General features: G+C 49.7%; 1 protein-coding gene across 1 annotated transcript in view; it reads left to right on the top strand.

Annotated features, from left to right (window-relative positions):
- Ctif (cap binding complex dependent translation initiation factor) overlaps nt 1-11,816 on the top strand; it is a 203,776-nt gene extending 191,960 nt beyond the window's left edge. The window contains exons 10-11 of the mRNA XM_028783220.1: nt 7,451-7,504; nt 8,920-11,816. Coding sequence (XP_028639053.1) covers nt 7,451-7,504; nt 8,920-9,135 — 270 coding nt within the window. The 3' untranslated portion in view covers nt 9,136-11,816. The remainder of the gene's footprint in view (nt 1-7,450; nt 7,505-8,919) is intronic.
- Nucleotides 11,817-17,577: the final 5,761 nt, after the last annotated feature.

The raw sequence follows: 17,577 nt of genomic DNA, 5'->3' as shown, positions 1-17,577 counted from the left end.
CAAATCCCATTTCCCCACTATTGAGTTCTCACCTGTTTCTGTTCTGCCGTCCCCCTAGCATGAAAAATTAGTATACTGACGGGGGGGGGGGGGTTTAAAATGTACACAGAGCACACCTAAAACAAGCACTGAAAATGTAAAGCAGGTAACCTGTGAGAAGCCCAGAGGTGCTGCCCAGCACTCAGGAGCCTCCTCCAGGGGGAAAAAAAGGAGCTACCTCCAGTCTCTCCTGTCCACCGGTAAAGCAAGATGGGTAGATGTTAGGGTAACTCAAAACAGAAAAGACAAGCAGCTTCTGGAAAGGACTGGGGTAGACTCTACAGGCAAAGCTGGAAGGTTTTGAAGGCAGACATGGCTGACCCCAAGGTCCTGGGAATTGTGATCCCTGTGCTGCAGGGATTGTGAGCAGAACTCCCTCTTATCCGGGCCACTGACCAGGGTTTGGCACCCCAGAGGAGCCATTGGTGCTGTGGCCCCTGCCTCTGGTGTCTACAGAAAGATTCAGAGTCTGCCTAGGGTCCCAGATGATATTTCCATTTCCCGGGGCCAGCTGTGGATGAAGCACTACCCCCATGTGACATTTAATGTGATCACTTTGTAGGTGAGGTTTGCAAGCTCGGCAAGAAGGAAACTAATTATCCCCACTGGGCCTGGTCCACAACTAGGGTAATCGGCTCCCCTCCGTTAGAGAGCTGGCAGCCAGACCTTGGGCATAGGCTTGGACGGAATGCTAGGGCTGAAGCATGCACTTCCTTGACATCTGACCCTGGCCAACCTACCAAGACTCCTCGTTAGGCTAATAGACAAGTGACATTAGGAGAAATTCCCATCTTTGGGGTATCCAAACTGCAAGCAGCACAGATATTATCTTAGATAATGCTAAGAGATTAACATGTGAGCACTCTGAACCCCATAGTTTTACCAACAGGGTGGACAGCATGAGCGTCTATGTACGCACCTTAATAGCCCCTGCTTCCAACTCAGAGGGAGAGAGCCCTTCTCTTATCCATGGCTGATCTGTGTATCCGAACCTCCTCTCTCCTGACTGCCCAATCTGGTTCAGTCCAATGCTTTTAAACAGGTTACAGATCCCCTTGCCTCCACATACATTGCTGTCAAACCAATGCCACTCTTTTCTCTTGATGTCTTCTGTCCCATAAGCTAAGTCTGAAGAAAAACTAGAGAGAGTGGGGGAGAGAAGGAGGAAAAGACAGATATCAGCGAGGCTCCCAAGTAAAGAAAAGCAGGAGTATATTCTTTCCCTGTGTAGTCTTCCTTCACATTCTCCAGGCTGTGTCTCTAGCTTCGGCCTGCCTCTAGCACACACTGATGTCATCATGGCAAAGGTCACCCTCTTTCCTAATCACTAAATGCACTGTGGTCATTGTTCATCTTACTTGATCTCTGCAAGCATTTGACCTGCTGACCTTCTACTTCCTGGAAATCTTACCTTCCATGACACTACTTCCTCTAGGTCCACTTAGATCTCTGACTATCCTCCCCTTCCTCCCCTAGGGTTCATCCTCTCTTATCCAAAATCAGACCCCTCACCTTCTCTTCTTCTCATTCCGTGTGTCCTCCGGGTCACCTCATTCACACCGATGGCCTTGACTGCTCTTGGGTACTGAGCCTGGTAGCCACTCTCCTACTAGTCATACACTGAACTCACTCGTTCCCACCTTCCTATACTGTTGGTGATGTTGCCACATATGCCTCTGATTAATCGTCAAGCCTGGGAACAACGGCCCAGCTTCTATGTCCCACAACCCCATACTCACCATAAATCTATTCTCTCTCTTTGATGTGATCCTCCCTTTATACCTGCCTCAATCCAAGCCACCACGATTTCACATCACAGCCTCTTACTGGGCTTGCTGCCTCCCAGACTTCCTCATTCTAGTTTATTCTCCACTCTGTGAAGGAAAGGATTTTTCTTAAATGCAAATATCATCTGCTAATCTCTCATTTAAAATCTTTCAGGAGCTCTCCAGAACCTTGAGATTAAACACAAAACAAAACAACCAAAAAACAAAAACCAGCATTGAGCAGCACAGCACTTAAATCCTCTTAGTATTTGTCCCTGGCCTTGTTTGTTATGCTACATTCCCTTGCCCTCAGCCTGTGTATTTCAGGTATCTTGGCACACTGTTGGCATACTGGCTGGTACATTGGTGAACTCTGCTTGCTCTCATAGCCTTAGCTCATGGACATTCTTCTTTGCAAAACGCCTGGAGTATTCTCCACTAGCACCACTGTTCTCCCCATACTGTAACCCCATATGCCTGGCAAAAGTCTCTCTCGTCTTCCCTACTAATTTAGAAGTCTTATCACTATTCTGTGTTTACATTGTGCTTACCATATAGGACATTCCTTAAACATTGGTGTGTCAGTGGATGCTGCTTGCGTGGATGGATGGATGGATGGATGGATGGATGGATGGATGGGTAGATGGATGGATGGGTGGATGAGTCAATGTGTAGATAGAAGGCTTAGCGAATGGGTAGGTCAGGGTAAGTGGGTAAGTGGATGAATGGATAAGCAGATGGATGAGAGCGAACGGATGAATACGGTCGTCACCAGTGCCATCAAAGAACAGGCAAAATCAATGCCATGTTGTAAAAGCCCAGGTTGGCCTTTACAGCCACCAGTCAGCAGAATTAAGAATTATGAGTTCCAGCTATCAGACTAAAAATTAGCTAGTCTGGGAGAAATGAGCAGCGTTCTCTAAGTCAGAGGATGCTGACCCAGGACTCTGAGCTTCGTCTAACTCTGCTCAGACTCTCTGTCTGCCTTATGCAAGCCATTTAACTACTGAGGCTCAGTCTCTCTGTCTATTAAGTAGAAATAATAATGCCTGTGGCCTTTGCCTGTCTCCACAAGAGTGTCACAGGGGTACAAAGTGTGTCGGGATCTGCAGGGAAGATATATGTTTATAAAGATATAAATGTAATCATAATAATAACACCTTGCGCACGCTTGGGATCGGGCTTTGCACTTTTCAAAGTTCTTGCCTATATATTATCTCAGTTGACTCTCCAAACAGGGAGGCAGATATTATCCCCATTTTCAGATGAGGAAACTGAGGTGCAGCGTGATTAAGTGGCATGCCCTGGGTGACTCTTGGTCAGTGGCAGATCTTGATTGTCAGCCTGCTGCACAGTTTTGATGATAGCCTTTTCTTGGATAGATTATCTGCCTCGCCAAACAGAGAGAAGCAGGCATAATTGGCCCTCTTCTGAATGACTCAAGGTCATTACTGTGAGTGTCAGTTCCTGTGTTGTCTTTTAGACTTGGCTGTGATGCAGACCCAGAGCCAGCAGACGCATAGGATAGACAGGTGGAGTCCCCAACCCAACAACCTGTGATCCCAGGACCACGTGCTGGGGCTATGTGCCCCCCCCCTTCTCTCTCTCTCCTTTCCACTGTCAGTGTCTACGCCCATCTCTGAGATGTCCCCTCCCTCCAGTTCTTTGATCTCATTTTTGATCTTTCTGGCCTTCAGCTTCTTCCACACTTTGATTTTATCCTTACAGGTCTTGGTCCTTCCATATATACAGCCAGCCAATCAGGATACTCTGATGGGCTCTGGTCTCCAGCAAGGTAGCAGGTGTCATCTACTCTATAAACTTCTTTACTCTCTACCCACCTTGCTTCCTCCAACCAGCCTAGAACCCGTGCTACTGACAACAGGGTCAGAAAGAACTCAAAGGGCTATAGTGTGTGAAGCAGTTGCATCTGTTTTCCAAAGCTGCAGAATGTGCCTGTGGAGAGCTGCAGTGGTCAGGAAGGGCTGGCCAGCATGCCTCAGGTTGACACTGTAGCCAGTGAGTGAGACACAAAGCCGTGGTGGTCCCCTTGATCATCCCTACCAGCACATCAAGGCAGCCCCACATCTTCCATCCACACCTTCTTTCTCTCCCTGCTGGGTGGCATCCCAAAAGCCAGCCTGGTTCCATCCTGGGCACGCCTTGGGCAGCATGCCCATGCCCCATGGCCCTTCCCAGCGGGGACTTGGGGATGCTCTTTCTGTAGTTGCTGTCAGGCCTCCCACAGCCTGGCTGGAGCACCTCAGCTTCTTCTCCCTGAGGGAGGACGTGATGGGTGTACCCACAACAAGGCTCCGGCAGAGACAATAGCCCAGGAATGCGGTCGCTTCCTAACAAACACTGTGTGGGCTCACACAATTGCCTTGGATTCTCGTCCAAGAAACACATTTCACGGTGCAAGGGTGCGGGTAGCTTGCCTGCCCCAGCCCGCCCACATCTCTCTTTATGCCAAAGACTCGGATGAGGGGTGGCCTCTTCTCCACCCAGACCTTCACCCGAACATGGGCCATGCTGGTTCTCCATTGGTGCAGGCCTTCTTAAGAGAAGACGCTCAGAAAGACAGTATATTCTTCCAGAGGATTTTGTTCTGATCATTGCCTCTTTTTTTTTTAATATACAGCCAGTTATTTTTGTTGTGGTAAAATATACATACCATAATATTTACCATTCTAAATATACTTTTATAGTATTAAGGCCATTCACATTGCTTTATGATCAACCGTACCGCTACAGAGACTTTCTGTATTTCCCCAATTACAAACCTGTCTCCATTGATTATCTCCCACCCCACTCCCAGGTTCCCATCAGCTACCATCTGCTTTCTGTCTCTATGAATCTGTCTGTCCTCAGAACCTCATGTAAGGAGACTCAAGGCTGTGTTTGTTCTTTTGTGCCTGGCTACTCTCAGCAGGGTCTTGAAGGTTCATTGAAGTGAAAACACATCACAACTCCTGAATATTATTCAGCCCCAGTAGATGGATTATTCGTTTTTCCTTTCCCCCAATGATGGACACCTGGGTTACTCTGCCTTTGACTACTGCCAATCATATGGCCATGAAGAAGTATGCGAATGTTATGTCTGTTCAAGTGGCCACTCCTTTTGGAGACCAATCTTTGAGTTCAAGTAACTGTCTCTCCTGAAAAATCCCAAGTAGAACCCACATAAATGAGAGAATGGCTTGGCCCCTCAATGTACAAATAGGGTTCTCTTGTCCAGAAACCCAGCTGTCCTTTTGGGAACCTAGACTTGGGGAAATGGGACACAGAACGGGAAATCTGGGTCAAGATGGAGGAATGGAAAGGTTCTGTACTTGGAAGGATATCTAGGGTATCCACAAAGGGAAAGTTCAGTAGCAAATACTAGGGAGCCACTGATGGTCTGGGCAACCTGGGAGGATACACACAAAGGGTTTCCAGGGAGGGAGCCCTCATTGAACGAGGCAGACAAGCCCCTTGTTAGCACAAAAAGCAGAGGTGGAGACTTCCTGACCGTCCACAGAGCAGAGCAAGGCACACAGAGGTCAGAGGAGGAGGTTGAAGGAACTACTCTATAGTCAATGCTGGAGGGTCCTAGGGATCCCTGTCCCACAGATAGAGGTGAGTCTGCATGTGCAGGGTAAGCAGGTCAGAGTCCAATGCCAGCTGTCTCCGTCCTTGTTGTTTGAGACAAGTTCTTCAAGTGTACCTGGGACACAGTAGTTAGGTAGACCAGTAGGCCCTTGAATCTCAGGGATCCTCCTGTCTCTGCCTCCCCAAGTCTGAGATTTTAAGTGTGCTCCCTGACACTTGGGATTTTTTACACAGGTTCTGGAGATCTATCTCAGAGCCTCCTGCTTACCAGACAAACATTTTTACCAACTGAGCCATCACCACAGCCTTTCCTTCGAGTCCTCTCTGTACACAGCACTGTTGACGACAGGAGAATGAAAGGAACAGCCCTCAGGAGCTTCCTTGAGAAAGCTTAGCAAGCCTGCACAACAAGGCCTATCGCACAATGTGATTTTTGGCTTAGCCCAGACTTTCCCAACAGCCAAGTAAGAGATAAGGTTGGAAGAGGGAACCCTCCCACAGCTCTACTTGGGAGTCCTGAGCAGTCTTCTTTGTCCCAAGTGAGGGACACAGGCCCTGCAGAGTAGGAGCAGTGGTACTCATCTGTGGAGCGCCTGGAATAGCACAGGGGTATGGAGAAAGAGTAGAGGACTAAAGGAAGGAACATGGACAGACAGCAGAGCCTCATCCTCTCAGGGTAGGCCTAAGGAAGGTAAGCAGGCCTTGGATGGTAGACACAGGGAGGAGTTGTTGGCTCGGGGGTCAAAGCATTCTGCCGATAGGCCTCAGAGCCGCATGAGACTTTTCCTGCATCATTACCAGAAGTGGGAAAGCACATTCTACAGCAACCATTGCTTCTCAGGCCCTGGATCTTTGAGGAATTTCCCATAATATTACCTCACTTGTCAGAAACCAGGTAGACACTTGTGGAGAGACACCACAGGCCCAAAGACTGATCTCTGGACCAACATGACCAGCACACGTCACCATGTGCTACAAGAAAGCCACTTTAAGTCTCCAGTTCCCTCCCCTGGACACCTCATCTTCTGCCTTCCTTGTCATTTCTGTAGCATTTTATTTATTGGAATGTCTCCAGCAATTTGATTTGTGGTTTTTGTTTGTTTTGAGGTAGACTCTCACGCTGGAGCCCAAACTGGCCTTAAACTCAACATCCCCCTGCCACAGGAAGTCCTGGTATTATAAATGTGCACCCTACTCCCAGCCAGCCATTTTTGGTTTAAGGATTTTCTCCTGCTAGCTGTTCCCCACCCCTGAGGAGGGGTGCAGAGGCTTGTGAGGGAAGATCACAGCAGGAGTTCCAGAGCTATGCAGAGCTCACCTCATGTTATCCTCGCCTCCATCTTCCCTGGGGAGTAAGCAGAAGCAAACAAATCTTTTCACTCCAGCTTCACCCACCAGGGTCACCAAACCCTTCCAGGTCTTGGGATCAGTTCCCAGAGTTGGCTGGATAGAATGCTGGCCTACTGCAGAGTGAGATACCCCCCAACATTGTCCAGAATATGTTTCCTAATCTTCAACATGGTTTCCTGAGTCATCCAGATAAGAGTCCCATATGTGGCTCTTAGAGCACCCCCAATAGAAGCTTCCTGGGATCTCCTTAAGGACTGACAACCCTGGGATAAGAGTCAAGAGAATGCCAGAAGCAGACACTACTGTGGAGGGAAGAGACAGCGGTGTGCTACACAGCCCGCTGTGCAGACATATATTAGATGAGTTATGTCTCAATTTCTGAAGAGAGAGATTGAAAGGACAGGGTGGACAGGTGGAGGAAACCTTGGTGGGATGTGGTCAAGGCAGCCTGGTCATGCCTTGGTTAATAAGCACTTATTACAGAGGAGTCACTTTGGGCTTGCAGTACCAGTGGAGAACCATGTTTGATGGCTCAGCTCTCTGCCACAGCCAGGTCTTGACTCCTGACCTAGTGAAGACATTGACCATTAGTAGCATCAAAGCTGGGACAGGAATGGGCAGAATAGTAGCCCACCTGCAGGGGCTAGCATCTGTGTACAGCCTGGTCATTTTTGGTTTTTTTTCTCTGCCCTTCTCTTCCACAGCTCTTGCAGTCTCAGGATGTGAAGGAAGACGCCGTCCTCTGCTGTTCCATGGAGGTGAGCATTGGGCTCAAATGGCCTAATTCCAGACTCACGCGCCCTTGGGCCTCACAGTTGAGGGAAACCAAAATCATTGGATTTCTGCAGAGCCAGGCATGTAGAGGATTGTTCTCTAGGGGAATCATTACAGGCTGGCACTGTCCATTTCTCAGTCCAAAGACGTGCCATACAAATGACTTAAGAGGTTGCAAGTGACCTGCTGCCCCCAAAGATCTCCCTTCACTTCCATGGTATGCAATTAGGAGAAGGCACCAAGTGCTTGATTGAGCCTCCTACATTGGCTCCTGGGAGGAAACTACTCCTGATCTCAAGATGTAGCCACTGAACACTGAGGCTTCTTCTGGAATCTTCCTTCCAAGGCTGGCTGGGTTCTTGGGACAGATCCTTGCCCTCTACAAATAGACCAGAGACACTCAGGATGGCACAGAGAAAGAAGACCTTCTGGCATGGGGACCTTTCCCAAGAACCTGTGCAGCAACCTTGATTGGCTAGATGGTCATGAAGTTTGTCAGGGTTCAGCTGGGTACACGCATGGTGCTTGCCCAGGTTAGAGGGAAAGATAAGTCAGGGTCTGTTCCTTCAAATAGCTTCAATCTTGGCACATACCCAGGGGCTGAGGAATATGTAGGGAAAATGTGCATATATCCCTGGAAGTTGGGGAGGGAGGACACAGTGGGTCACAGATGTCAGGGAGGGGCATTGTGGGAAAGGTGGAGCCTAGAAAAGCAGGTAGGACAAGCCAGGGTGCAGTGGCAAGAAGCATTCAGATTGTATAGGAAGAAGGGTCCTGCAGAATCCCAGAAAAATTAGAGTTTCTCCTGGCCAGGGTGGATTTTTTTTTTGGTTTTTTGTTTTGTTTTGTTTTTTTCTCCGATGATTGATGGGTCTCCCAGTTGCCTGGCTGGCCTTCTACTTCAGTTCGTATTTCTCTGTTAGTTATCATCACAGATGTGGACAGAGGTCAGTTCTGGGGCTAGAGGTATGTTTGGCCTTAGAAAGGAGACCCATCTCCCTTCGTGTGCCACACAGACACACGTAGGTACTGATCACTAATCTGTTTCCAGAGCAATACCTGGCAAATGGGAATTACCACAAAGATGCTTGATTGCCCATGGGGTCAAGTGAGGGTCTAATCGTAGTCAGAGAAAGCTTCCTGCAGGAGGGGGAGGCTCTGGGGTAGAGAACACAAGGGATGAGTTCCTGGTGAGCTGCTGTCAGGCCTGGGCTTACCTGCTGGCAGATGGTTGTTAAATCTCACCGTTGGCTCTTCCTGCCTGGATCTGCAGATTCCTCCAACAATTTAGATCCTTTTGGTCCTTACCTACTTAGCCAAGGATTAGGTGGGAGAGAGGGAAGGGGACTGTATATTACAGGGTCCAGGTCCACACCCTGACCACCCTTTTCACCCACAGCTGCAAAGCACAGGCCGGCTGCTGGAGGAGCAGCTACCAGAGATGATGACAGAGCTCTTAGCCAGCGCGAGAGATAAGATGCTGTGCCCCTCAGAGTCCATGCTAACCCGGTCCCTACTCCTGGAGGTCATCGAGCTCCACGCCAACAGCTGGAACCCTCTGACGCCCCCCATCACGCAGTACTACAACAGGACCATCCAGAAACTCACAGCCTGAAAGTCAAGGGGGCCTGGCGGGCAGCCCGTGGGCAGCTGGGGCCCTGGTGCACAGGGCCAGATGGACGCGCGAAAGGACAGGGGTGGCCCTGGCGGGAAAGAGAACTGAGCAGGGAGGCAGGTAGCAATGGTGGCCAGTCTGGAGTCAGCAGAGGAAGGGATTGGATCCCTCAGAAGGGCTCCCTGTGCAGCACCCCCCCCCCAAGCCTGCATGTGAGCATGTGGCAGCTCACACCAAGGGAAGCATGTCTCTTTGTCCTGGTGGTCACCCGCCCTTGCTCTCTTCTCCTCAGCTCTAGTCCTCCCCGCCCCCTACCTTTCAGCCCATCCCCCATAGAGCTTTATGGGAGGAATCTCTGCCTCTCCTCACTGTCTACAGCTGCCTCTCAGCCTCCCACACCTCTGTCCACCGCTTGGGTCAGCCAGGACTGCTGAAGGCTGAAAAAGTGGGTCGAGACGGCTCTCATTGTTCCCACGTGCTGTCAGCCACGGTCGCCAACTGGCAGCAGGCAGCGTGCAGCAGATGTCTGGGAGGACAAAGGCAGGCACGGTCCCCACCAGCCGCCCATAATTGATGGCCTTTGTCAGCCCCAGCGGAGCTGGAGAGAGGCTTTTTTTTCTCCTCTAACCTCCGTGCCCCACCCTCCAACCCTCAGCCTCCAGCCCCAGGGCCCTCTGCTCCCCCAGGCAGAGAAAGGAGCCGGGGCTCACAGCTCAGCTTGAACCCTTTTATTTTGTTTTTCAAAAGTCGGTTGCTTTGAAGTCTCTTTTCCTCAATGAAAATGCCCTAGATTTTGTGATCACATAGTTATCCCTCAAGGATCCCCTGATTAGTGGGAGATCAAACCCTGGCCCCCTCTGGAAAGAATCTCGCCACTAGCAGCTTGCCAGTAGCCAGCTAGTAATTGGAAACTTCTGCCCCAATAGGGGTCCCCACTGGAATCCTGTGTTCCTGGGCCTCTGTCCTGCAGTGCCTCTGTTCTGTCCACTGCTAGCTTCCAAAGGGCTGATACTGTCCCCTGGACTGACTGCCTTAGGACCTGCCCTGGCCCCTATTATGGCAAATGGGGCCAGAAACAAGGCTGGCAAATTAAAACCAAATGCAGGTTTTGTTCCAAGCAACTGTTGGGGGAAAAAGCCCACTGCTGGCTCCACGGGTCTTGGAGCCTCCTTCATGATCCTTTCTTTGCCTCAGCCCAGGCAAGACCCACAAGCCCTACCTCCAAGGCTGCTGGGGAGAGGGGAAATCGTTGGGTCCTGACTGGGACAGTTTGGTAGGCGACCAGGCAGACAGCCAAATGAAGTTCTTCAGGCTAGAAACAAAGCTCCGGTTTCTTGGGAGGCTCTGGTCCCAGGGAACAACCACGTCTACAATGACTAGGGAAGAGGACGAGGCTAGTCTTGCTGGGATAACTGCTGGCTCCTCCGCCTCATCTCTGGGACGCTGAAACCCACACTTTGATGATCCACCCCCTACCCCCCAGAACAACATGTGTTCAAGCCCAGGGGCTTCCCAGTTCGCTCCTTTCACTGGACCTGGTCCTACCTAGACTGTGGTGGAGGCTCTTACAGTGGTTCTCAACCTATGATTGTGACCCCTGTGGAGAATCAAACAACCCTTTCGCAAGGATACATATCAGATACCCCACGTATCTGTTACGATCCATAACGTAGCAATGTTACAATTATGAAGTAGCAACAAAAGTAATTTTGTGGTTGGGGGTCACACCGCATGAAGAAGAGCCAGAGTGTTAAAGGGTCACAGCATCAGGAAGGTTGAGAACCACTGCTCTCTCCTCCTACTTGAATTCAGGCTGTCTAGAGTGAAAAGGAAGGATGCTTTCTCTTAGTGTCCCAAGTCTAGAAGAGTAGAAGGGGACTCAGGTGGGGAGGGAGAGTTCCTGAGTTCTCTTTGGCTGTCTCCAACTGAAGCGTTCAGGTTCCAAGATGGGCCCTCTGAAGGGGGATGCCAGGAATAAGGTATAGAGGTCATGGTTACCCCAGTTTTGATCTCTTTCCTTTTCCTCTCCTCCTTCCTCTTCTTCTTTTCTCTGCTTCTTGCTGCCTTGTCTCCCATCCCAGCCCCTAGGCTGAGCCTGGAGCCCAGGGACACTATAAGCCCCACAGGAGATGATGAGGAAGAGCAGGGCAGGTGGAATGCACAGAGAAGACACCAGGGAAATCATGGTCATGAAGAGTAAGGCAGCCCAGGCCCACAGGCACCTGCTCCCTGCATCCTCAGGGAGCCACAGGTGTGCTTGCATAGGCCTGCTTCCCAGGCGTCTTCTGTAGGGTGGTGTGAGTGTGTGTGCGTGTGTGCGTGTGCGTGTGTGTGTATACACATGTATGTACGTTTGCATTTGCTAAGAGTGAAGCAGGCCCATGAGGAAGAAAGAGGCTGATGGAGGGGACTCAAGCCGCAGTAGAGAGGTCCCCTAGACTCCTCATTGGGCTCACAGAGTGGACTCCACACAGGGGCTCCCAAACACTGTAGAGGGGCTAGTGTCCCCTAAAGAGGCAGAGAGCATGGTTTTGTGGGCACCGTGAGCCCAATTCAGCTCCTTCTTAATGTCCTATTGGGGGAGGGGGTCTTGTCTCAAGAGCATCCCCCCCCAGGGCCTTGAGGACCAGAAGATGCAAGATATAAATATGTATACATATATAAATATATTTTTAATTCCATGTTGTGTCCCAGTGGCTCCAGACTTGCAGTTTGCCTAGTGTATTCCATTGCTTGAAACCACTTCCTGGTCCATCCTGATATGACACTTGCAGCCGTCTGTCTTTCTGTTTTAAATGCAGATCCCTGTTACTTTTTCAGACATGGAAAGAAAACTTTTTTATTATTATTATTATTATTATTTTATTTTTAAAAGAGACAACAGTAAAGCCTAAAATCTAAAAGGCTGAGCTCCTTCCTGTGGGGCAACTACTCAAGCAGGAAGTGGGGGACTTGCAGACACCCACAGACTCTGACCTCCCCCGGCCACAGCCTTTCCTGCTGCCAGAGGAACAGCCTATCAAAGTCCGCCTCTGATGAAAGAACAGGAGGCAAAGCGTCTCTGAGACTTGTGTTGTCCTGTCCGGCCATGACGATCTGATACTGAGCCTTTTTTAGGCTCCCCTACCTGTCAGGATGACTTGGTCCTTGTTTTCCACTCAAGTGACCTGCAGGTCACTGTCCTCCTTTTGAACTGGCCATATTGCCTAAGCTCTGGGACCATAGCTCCTCCAAGACTCTTGACTTCCCCTTGACAAGGCCAGGACTCCCACCATCAACCACGGGGAACCTCTTCCCCTCTCCCCAAAACCACCTTCATCCATGCATCCTTCTTCATCCAGTCTGCAAACCTTTACAGTTTGGGAATCATCTTGTCCATTTGTGTAAATGTAAATGTTGACCCAATTGGTATTTATTCTAATTTTTATTGTATTTTATTTTATTTTGTCTGGGGATTGGGGAGGGGGGTGGGAAGTATACCACTGGTTGCAACCAGGGCAGCTGCAGACATGCAGCCCAGGAAGCAAGAGAAGCAGCTCCTTGGGGCCACTCTAGATGGCAGCCTCTGGGTAGCCACATCCTAGGCTGTTATCTGGAATCAGAAGCCAGACAGTGTTCCTTGTCCCATACACTCAGGCCTGCCCGTGGCATGATGTCCCTCAGCTGCCTGGCACTGTGTTGGAAAAACCTTTGACTGGGTCTTTGAGGAGGTGGGTTGGAGAGAATAGAATTCTCCTCTGCTCAGGACACTTGCCCGAGAAGATCGATCCGGAGCCTCACCTGAGCCAGCTGGGAGCCTGACAACAGGACCTACCTCCCTGGAGCAGGGGCTGGAGATTGCTGCCAAAGCTATGGGCCAATCCTGCTCGCACCATCCCCTTCCCTCGTATATCCTGCTTCCCAGCTGAACCCAAACTACAAGTGGGTTTAAAAAAAAATAAATGATACCAAAAACCAAAAGTATGCTGAGTCTTTCTTCTCTGTATTGAGCTCAGCAATGGGAAGCTTTCCCTGAGCCTCGGCTGGTACAGGCAGGAGTCTCAAAAGAGCCCAGCTCAGGCTATGTACTGGGTGACGAGAGAGTCCTTACCTCTCCCCTGGCTGCTGTCTGGGGCAAGAGCAGACTCTAGGGCAGGAGGAAGTTGGGAAAGGGCTCATGCAAGATAAGTGGGCAGAGGAATGAGACTTCTGTCTCTAAAAGCTGGGCTCTGAGGCCAAGTCAGGGTGGTGGAATTTCCTGAAGAAAATGGCTTTTGTGATAGCTTTGGCTTGTTAAAGATTTAACCAGCCTCTAGACCTACCACATCCTGGGAAATATCCCCATCGCATTTGGCAAGGACTCCTTCTAAGAAGCCCAAGACTCTAGCAAAGTCTCAGTCACGAGTATCAGTCTAGTCTTGGGTAGTCAAATGAGTCTTTCATTGAGTCCTAAATGAGCCCCTTGAGGTGTATGTGATAGTCCACCCTCATCTCAGTTTCTTCTGTGGAGAAACAGGAGAACACTACCTCATAGTAACAACCCTCCTTGTGTAGCGTTCACCTCCTCCCTAGGTAGGCACACAGCATCCTGAAGAGGACATGTGGTGATTCAGCCATTGCTCAGGACGGAGTCAAATACCTCCACAAACAGCCTCAGGATAACCAAACCTACACAACTTGAGTAGAAGAAAATGATGATTTAATTAAATGACTGAGATCCTTTTGAGGCTGATGTACAAAATTTAGAAGGAGTAGGAGCAGAGATGAGGGGGCAAAGGGAAAGTGTTTGAAGATAACTCCCAGGGAGAGCGGGGAGTCCAAACCTGAAACTCCATCCAAAGATGATTCCGGGTGACTTAGTTCCACTTAGAAGGGTATGGATTACTGAGTCCCATGCAGTCTGTCATCCAAATACGAAGTGTTTCACCTCACACTTCACCCTCATCTCTGCTATGTGAGTCTCCATCTTGTGAAGAGCAGGTTACATTTGTCCTAGCTCTGTAGAAAGGCAAAAGAGGAACGCTTCATTTTAAATGGTCATCTAGAACACACCACAAGACCGAGAAAGGCCTTGTGAATACCAAAGGTTGGGAACAGATGGGGGTTAAGAGAAGGAAGGGTTCGCTGGACAGAGAGACAGTGGCTCAGCCGTTAGTGCTCTCAGTCGGTCCAGTGAAGTAGGTAGACAAGTGGTATTTGGGTTGGACTTGCTTGGTTTTCTATATAAGATTTTTAACTTTATGGTGTGTGTCTGAGTTTTCGTCTGTGCACACAAGTGTTCCCAGTACCTGTAGGGGTCAGAAGAAGGTATCAGCTCTTCTGGAACTGCAGTTATGAATGGTTGTAAGCCACCATGTGTGTGCTGGGAACTGAACCCTGGACCTCTGCAAGAGCAACAAGTACTCTTAACTGCTGAGCCATCTCTCCAGCCCCTTGTTTCTGTTTCGTTTTTTGGTTGTCTGTCTATGGGTGTGTGTGGGGGGTTGTATATGTGTTGCGTATGCCTGTATGTGTATCTATGTGTATATCTGTATGTGTCTGTGTGTGCAGGTGTGTGGGTTGAGTGTGTGTTGCATATGTCTGTATGTGTATCTATGTGTGTATCTGTGTGTGTCTGTGTGTGCAGGTGTGTGGGTTGAGTATGTGTTGCATATGTCTGTATGTGTATCTATGTGTGTATCTGTGTGTGTCTGTGTGTGCAGGTGTGTGGGTTGAGTGTGTGTTGCATATGTCTGTATGTGTATCTATGTGTGTATCTGTGTGTGTCTGTGTGTGCTTGCTACATTGAATCTGCGAGTGAGCTTCCTAGGGGAGCAGGTAAGTCACTCCTATCCCCCTATGCTGCAGCTTGCGTCTTTTAAAAAGTATTTATTTATTAAAGATAAATCAAAGGACAGTTTTGTGGGGTCTGTCCTTTCCTCTTACTTTTACAAAGGTTCTGGGAATCAAACTCAGGCTACCAGGATTACACTAGAAGCACCTCTCCCCCCACCCCCCAGCCATCTTGCCAGCCCTGCTTTGACTTTTTTATGGTGCTGGATATAAAACCCAAAGCCTCATGAAGCTTTAGCACTGAGCTGGGCTCCATACCGGTTAAGTGGTTCTGACTCCCATTTTACAGATGAGCCAAGGGCAAACAATGCAAGGGCCAGATCCAGCCAACTATCTTTTACCCTAGCCCTGAAAGTTGGCCATCATTCTGCCCCAGCTCCTGTCCCCTGCAGTGGCCAGTCAGTTAGACAAAGGGGCAGCCAGCTGCCTGCTGAGAGGAGACCAGAGCAGCTTTCCAGCTTCCCTCTAAGCTGTGGAGACGGTGCATCTGGGCCTTCTGCAGGGGTGTGGGTGGAGCCTGCAAAGTTTGAGTTTATTGTACAGTGTGTCCTGCTGGGTCCCAGTTTCCAAAGGCGGAAGATAAGAGAGTCCCTGTGGGGTGACACTTCAAGGGCCAGGCCAATAAACAAATTGCTAGAAACTTTTTCTAACTGCTGATACAGGACACACCCACACAGTGTAACTTCCAGAACCCTGACCTTAGAGAACCTCTTTACTCACTTAAGGGTAGTGGGTATGTTATACCTTGATTGGAGCATCAGACGAGGGGTTGAGGGCCACTATCTGCCACCCTGGAGCACAGCATAACATTGACCACGAAGAACACTGATGGTCATGTAGAATTGGCACCTGTAGTAGGTCTGGTAGCTATACTCCAAGCTGCAGTGCTGGGTTTGCCACTGTGGCTGACGTATGGTGGCCAGCACATTCAGAGTGAGGGAGTGTCCAGTAAGGCATTTGAGTTCAACAGAATACATACCCTGATTCAAGGTTGTCTATGGCACTCATGGGCCCTAAGCACTTTTGCTTTCTTAGGCCTGCCCCCCCCCGTGTGTGTGTGTGTGTGTGTGTGTGTGTGTGTGTGTGTGTAAACTCAATTTCATGGTTTCTCATAGTTTTCTTAGTATAAAGATAAATATATCAATAATTATTAAACATTTTCTTTAACCTAAAAGTTAAGATTTCATTCTAATTTTAAATCATTTTGTGGACCCCATGAGGGAGCCTATCTTCATCCATCCAAGTTACTGTAACAAAGCACCCCAGAACTAGATAAAGCACCCCAGAACTAGATGGCTGCGAATGACAGTTTATTCCTGGCAGTCTGGGGCAGAGGTGTCAGCATGGCAGGCTCCTAGGAGTGAGGACTGCAGACTGCCAACTTCTCGTTGTGTCTATGCAGGCAGAAAAGGGGTTCACAAAGAGCTAGGGTGGGGGCAGCTTTGATAAGGACACCAACTCCATTCATAAGGGGTCCACTCTTGTGACACCCTGCCCCTAAAGATACACCTCCGAATGCTACCATACTAGGGCTTAGAATTCCAACATAAATTTGGATCCAGTCTTTCAGTTCATAGCAGCATGCTGCTCAGCCTGAGGGAACATCGGCCCTGTGTAGGTATCTTCCCTGAGCAAGGAGCCCTGCCTTTCCTGGCTGCCCACTTGGCTTCAGGGTGACTTAGGGTAGGGAGGGGGTTAACAGGGCAGCTCACAGAAGCCACATGAGGAGCCAACCCAGTGTCCCCCACACATGGGTCTCCATCCCCATCAGTTTCATCATTTACTGAGCACTTCTGTATCCTAGACATGGTCCTGAGCCCTCAGTCTTCTGTAATTCACAGGCACATTCAGACTATGGGTATCATCGGCTCTGGGGACAGATGACTACAGCTAGAATCCCACAGCTGCCCCGATGTGTAGTTCTGTGTGTGGTAATCTCGGCCACCAAATTCCTACCTCTGAGATCCCTCACCTGCCCCCCAGTGCTTTCCAACTATGTTCCCTTGCACTGGAGGGCTTTAGGGAAATACATTCAGAAAATGAGAACTAGGAGCAGCCTGCTGGGTTAGCCTCCCTGGCAGCAGAGGATCCCAGACCACAGCCACCCACCCACAAGCCTACCTCAATTGCTGGGTGTCTGGAGCAAGGTTCTGACAGTGGCATGCCCAACTTAGGGCCTCGGGTAAAACTCCAGGGCTTGCCCAATTTCATTCCCAGCTTTGGAAGAAAGGACAGCCCCTCCCTGTCAGGTGACAGGGGGACACCTGTCAGGTGACAGGGGGAACGCCAGAACCCAGGTCTGCATGAGGAAAACTAGCAAAAAACTGAGAACAGACTTCTAGAGCCCTCCCACGTGTCACTAAGACACCTGGCAGCTGGGTTTTAAAGATGCTCCTTCACGTGCACAAAACCTTGTAGTCCGTCCTCCCTACAGACTTGCTTCTGGATGAGCCAACGGTGGTAGGCTCCGTAGCAGACACTCACACCTGCAGAGTTGCAACAAAGGCCACACAGGTGTCAGTCCCACTAATCACCAACGCGCTTTGGAGCCACTTTGGGGAAATGTCTAATTCGCTCTTCCTGCCTCAGCCTCCTGAGTGCTGGGATTCCCTTCCACGTTTGCACCACTGT

Source organism: Grammomys surdaster, unplaced genomic scaffold (assembly GCF_004785775.1).
Source record: "Grammomys surdaster isolate TR1022 unplaced genomic scaffold, NIH_TR_1.0 1036, whole genome shotgun sequence".
Classification (NCBI taxonomy): domain Eukaryota; kingdom Metazoa; phylum Chordata; class Mammalia; order Rodentia; family Muridae; genus Grammomys; species Grammomys surdaster.
Note: the sequence above shows the minus strand (reverse complement) of the source record. Positions and strands in the feature narration are given on the sequence as shown.